The 5,603-nt window shown below is 38.9% G+C and overlaps 1 protein-coding gene across 1 annotated transcript; it reads left to right on the forward strand.

Annotated features, from left to right (window-relative positions):
- Positions 1-247: 247 nt before the first annotated feature.
- On the forward strand, positions 248-1,744 carry LOC309825731 (olfactory receptor 7D4-like). Its single transcript, XM_082659392.1, is given in 2 exon segments — positions 248-920; positions 922-1,744. Coding segments are annotated over 2 exon segments (1,128 nt in total). The 5' UTR covers positions 248-446; the 3' UTR covers positions 1,576-1,744.
- The last annotated feature ends 3,859 nt before the right edge of the window (positions 1,745-5,603 follow it).

Below are 5,603 nucleotides of genomic sequence, written 5' to 3' on the forward strand. Positions count from 1 at the left end.
AAACAGTAACATTGTGGCTGACCAGATGTCATTTGCATGTGAAAATTCTCCATAAGCCAAGTTGACGTGTCAACCAGGAGTAGCTTATTGAAGACCCTCCTCTGTGCATCGCTCTTGCCCCTGGTCATCATGTTGTACATGTGAATACAAGGCTATGATCCCTTTTTTTCTCAGAATTGAGAAACGCAGTGAGGAGCTTGGAAAGACGACATCATCAACAAGCCATCAACAAGCAGGCTTGGTTCCTGCTTCAAAGAAACAAATAAATTCCACAACCTCAGCATTGCTCTCCTGTAAGACAACCCAATGTAGTGCAGACTCGACATGGGCCCTCTGTGTCACCCCTGAGAGACTCAGGGACAAAGAGACAAAGGGAACCAATACAAACAGGCTAACTTTCCTTGGAGGAAGGGAATAATCAAGTCACTGGTCCAAAAGTATTGGTGATGGAGACGTGGCTTCCTGGAAGAGGCAGAACAGTAGTGGCCAGGCTGGGTGGAAAGACAGAAACACATCTGGAATCCAGTAATGAAAGCTCTTCCCCAGACATTTGCCCATGTTTGGGGCAAGAAGAGGGAACAAGGATCCCTGCTGTCCTACTTCTTAATGAGGCTCAACACAGACGCACCAGCGACATGGGAGCAGGAAACCATACAGGAGTATCACAGTTCCTCCTCCTGGGCCTCTCAGACGATCCTGACCTGCAGCCCCTCCTCTTTGGAGTGTTCCTGTCCATTTACCTGGTCGCTGTGCTGGGGAACCTGCTCATCATCCTGGCCATCAGCTCAGACCCCCACCTCCACACCCCCATGTACTTCTTCCTCGCCAACCTGTCCTTTGTTGACATCTGTTTCATCTCCACCACTGTCCCAAGGATGCTAGTGAACATCCAGACACAGAGCAAAGGCATCTCCTACATAGGGTGACTCACTCAGGTGTATTTTTTTTTTTATTTTTACTGTAATGGATAGTTTTCTCCTGACTGTGATGGCCTATGACTGGTTTGTGGCCATCTGCCATCCCCTGCACTACATGGTCATCATGAACCCCCGCTTCTGTGTCCTCCTGGTTCTGATGTGTTGGCTCGTCATTTTCTGGGCTCCCCTGATTCATATTCTACTGTTGAGGCGGCTGAACTTCTGTACTGGCACTGAAATTCCACATTTCTTCTGTGAACTGGCTCAGATTCTCAAGGTGGCCTGCTCTGACATCCTCATCAATAACATCTTCTTGTTTGTGGCCACTGCCCTGCTGGGTGTGTTTCCCCGCATTGGAATCCTCTTCTCTTACTCTCGAATTGTCTCCTCTTTAATGAAAATCTCCTCTGCAGCGGACAAATATAAAGCATTATCCACCTGTGTGTCTCACCTCTCTGTGGTTTCCTTGTTCTATGGGACAGGCGTGGGGATCTATCTCACTTCTGCTGTGACCCATTCTCCCCAGAGAAGCTCCATCGCCTCAGTGATGTACACCGTGCTCACCCCCAGGCGGAAACCCTTCATCTACAGCCTGAGGAACAAGGATGTGAAGGGGGCCCTGGGAAGGCTCCTTGGTTTAGGTACCACTTGTCTGTGAGGGGTCACTGGCCTCAGAACTAAGTGGACACTGTGGGCTGCAAAAACAAATTTTGTGAATTTATATCTCCTGATTTTCTTTTCCCTTAAAAGACATGCTTCATTTCTTCCATTCTCAAAGCAATTATGACTTTGCTTTTATTTGTGTTTGTATTAGTTTCTGCTCAACACCCTCCTCAGTAATTCCTTTTGACTTTTGCTTCCTATTTGCAGCCCATACATTTCTATCTTGGGCTGGGTTTCTTACAGCCATTCTGGCGATTTCCAACATTAGATTTGAAGCACTTATACCACGTATGGCATGGTTTCCCCCCAAATTATCCTCTCAAATGTTCATGTTCTTCATGTTAATTTTTCTGTGTGTTTGCTTTTCTCTGGAAGAAATGGAATGAAAATCACACAACAGTCATAACCAAAGTGCTTCACATACCAAGGCTGTTCTTGTTCTGTGTACGTTTTATGTTATCTTGACAAAATTTCAAAAGATGTTTTCTCTCATTTATCTCATTTTTCAAACAGATTGGGAATGGAATAGAGTCTACCCTGAAAACCTAACACTATGCCCACATTCCTAACTTTGCTATCCAACATTTTCCTGAAGACTGTGAGATTTTCAGCTTCAAGAGTGGGAATCTAGTTTTGAGTTAGTTTTTTCACGTGATTCATAGAAGTATATAGCATAGAATAATTATGAGATATTGCTTCATTCTTTGCCTTCTTTCTTCCTCCCTCCCTCCCCCTCCCTCCCTTCCTTTCCTCTTTCTTTTGTTTTGCTGGACCTTTATTTGCTATCATTGCTGTTTTAAGATATACCCCAATATCCTAAAACATCTAATAATGAATGCAATAGAATAAAAAAAAATACTCTAGAAGGGAACAATAGCAGAATAACTGAGGCAGAAGAATGGATAAGTGACCTGGAAGATAAAATAGTGAAAATAACTACTACAGAGAAGAATAAAGACAAAAGAATGAAAAGAACTGAGTACAGTCTCAGAGACTTCTGGGACAACACTAAACCCACCAAAATTTGAATTATAGGGGTCCCAGAAGGAGAAAAGAAAAAGAAAGGGACTGAGAAAATATTTGAAGTGATTATAGTTGAAAATTTCCCTAATATGGGAAAGGAAATAGTTAATCAAGTCTAGGAAGCACAGAGAGTCCCATACAGGATAAATCCAAGGAGAAACATGCCAAGAAACATATTAATCAAACTATCAAGAATTAAATACAAAGAAAACATTTAAAAGCAACAAGGGAAAAACAACAAATAATATACAAGGGAATCCCCATAAGGTTAACAGCTGATCTTTCAGCAGAAACTCTACAAGCCAGAAGGGATTGGCAGGACACATTTAAAGTGATGAAGGAGAAAATCCTGCAACCAAGATTACTCTACTGAGCAAGGATCTCATTCAGATTTGATGGAGAAACTAAAACCTTTACAGACAAGCAAAAGCTGAGACAGTTCAGCACCACCAAACCAGCTTACAACAAATATAAAGGAACTTCTCTAGGCAAGAAACACAAGAGAAGGAAAAGACCTACAATAACAAACTCAAAACAATTTAGAAAATGGGAATAGGAACATACATATTGATAATTACCTTAAATGTAAATGGATTAAATGCTCCCACCAAAAGACACAGACAGGATGAATGGATACAAAAACAAGACCCATATATATGCTGTCTACAAAAGACCCACTTCAGACCTTTGGACACATACAGACTGAAAGTGAAGGGACGGAAAAAGATATTCCATGCAAATGGAAATCAAAAGAAAGCTGGAGTAGCAATTTTCATATCAGATAACATAGACTTTAAAATAAAGAGTATTACAAGAGACAAAGAAGGACACTACATAATGATCAAGGGATCGATCTAAGAAGAAGATATAACAATTGTAAATATTTATGCACCCAACATAGAAGCATCTCAATACATAAGGCAAATACTAACAGCCATAAAGGGGGAAATCGACAGTAACACAATCATAGTAGGGGACTTTAACACCCCACTTTCACCAATGGACAGATCATCCAAAATGAAAGTAAGTAAGTAAACACAAGCTTTAAATGATACATTAAATGAGATGGACTTAATTGATACTTATAGGACATTCCATCCAAAAACAACAGAATACACATTTTTCTCAAGTGCTCATGGAACATTATCCAGGATAGATCATATCTTGGGACACAAATCAATCCTTGGTAAACTTAAGAAAATTGAAATCATATCAAGTATCTTTTCCAACCACAATGCTATGAAACTAGATATCAATTACAGGAAAAGAACTGTAAAAAATACAAACACATGGAGGCTAAACAATACACTACTTAATAACGAAGTGATCATTGACTAAATCAAAGAGGAAATCAAAAAATACCTAGAAACAAATGAGACACGACGACCCAAAACCTATGGGATGCAGCAAAAGCAGTTCTAAGAGAGAAGTTTATAGAAATACAATCCTACCTTAAGAAACAGGAACCATCTCAAATAAACAACCTAACCTTGCAACTAAAGCAATTAGAGAAAGAAGAAGAAAAAAACCCCAAAGTTAGCAGAAGGAAAGAAATCATAAAGATCAGATCAGAAATAAATGAAAAAGAAATGAAGGAAATGATAGCAAAGATCAATAAAACTAAAAGCTGGTTCCTTGAGAAGATAAACAAAATTGATAAACCATTAGCCAGACTCATCAAGAAAAATTGGGAAAAGACTCAAATCAGTACAATTAGAAATGAAAAAGGAGAAGTAACAACTGACACTGCAGAAATACAAAGGATCATGAGAGATTACTACAAGCAACTCTATGCCAATAAAATGGACAACCTGGAAGAAATGGACAAATTCTTAGAAAAGCACAACCTGCTGAGACTGAACCAGGAAGAAATAGAAAATATGAGCAGACCAATGATAAGCACTGAATTTGAAACTGTGTTTAAAAATCTTCCAACAAACAAAAGCCCAGGACCAGATGGCTTCACAGGCGAATTCTATCAAACATTTAGAGAAGAGATAACACCTATCCTTCTCAAACTCTTCCAAAGTATAGCAGAGGGAGGAACACTCCCAAACTCATTCTACTAGGCCACCATCACCTTGATACCAAAACCAGACAGAGATGTCACAAAGAAAGAAAACTACAGAGCAATATCACTGATGAACAAAGATGCAAAAATCCTCAACAAAATAGTAGCAAACAGAATCTAACAGCATATTAAAAGTATCATATACCATGATCAAGTGGGGTGTATTCCAGGAATGTAAGAATTCTTCAATATGCACAAATCAATCAACGTGATACACCATATTAACAAATTGAAGGAGAAAAACCATATGATAACCTCAATAGATGCAGAGAAAGCTTTCAACAAAATTCAATACCCATTTATGATAAAAACCTTGCAGAAAGTAGGCATAGAGGGAACTTTCCTCAACATAATAAAGGCCACACATGACAAACCCACAGCCAATATCATCCTCAATGGTGAAAAACTGAAACCATGTTCACTAAGGTCAGGAACAAGACAAGGTTGACCACTCTCACCACTATTACTCAACATAGTTTTGGAAGTTTTAGTCACAGCAATCAGAGAAGAAAAAGAAATAAAAGGAATCCAAATCATAAAAGAAGAAGTAAAGCTGTCACTGTTTGCAGATGACATGATACTATACATAGAGAATCCTAAAGTTGCTACCAGAAAATTATTAGAGCTAATCAATGAATTTGGTAAAGTAGCAGGATACAAAATTAATGCACAGAAATCTCTGGCATTCATATACACTAATGATGAAATATCTGAAAGTGAAATTAAGAAAACACTCCCATTTACCACTGCAACAAAAAGAATAAAATATCTAGGAATAACCTATCTAAGGAGACAAAAGACCTGTATGCAGAAAATTATAAGACACTGATGAAAGAAATTAAAGATGATACAAATAGATGGAGAGATATACCATGTTCTTGGATTGGAAGAATCAACATTTTGAAAATGACTCTACTACCCAAAGCAAT

The sequence above is a fragment of the Grampus griseus genome (assembly GCF_964374135.1).
Source record: "Grampus griseus genome assembly, chromosome: 8".
In the NCBI taxonomy this organism is placed as follows: Eukaryota; Metazoa; Chordata; class Mammalia; order Artiodactyla; family Delphinidae; genus Grampus; species Grampus griseus.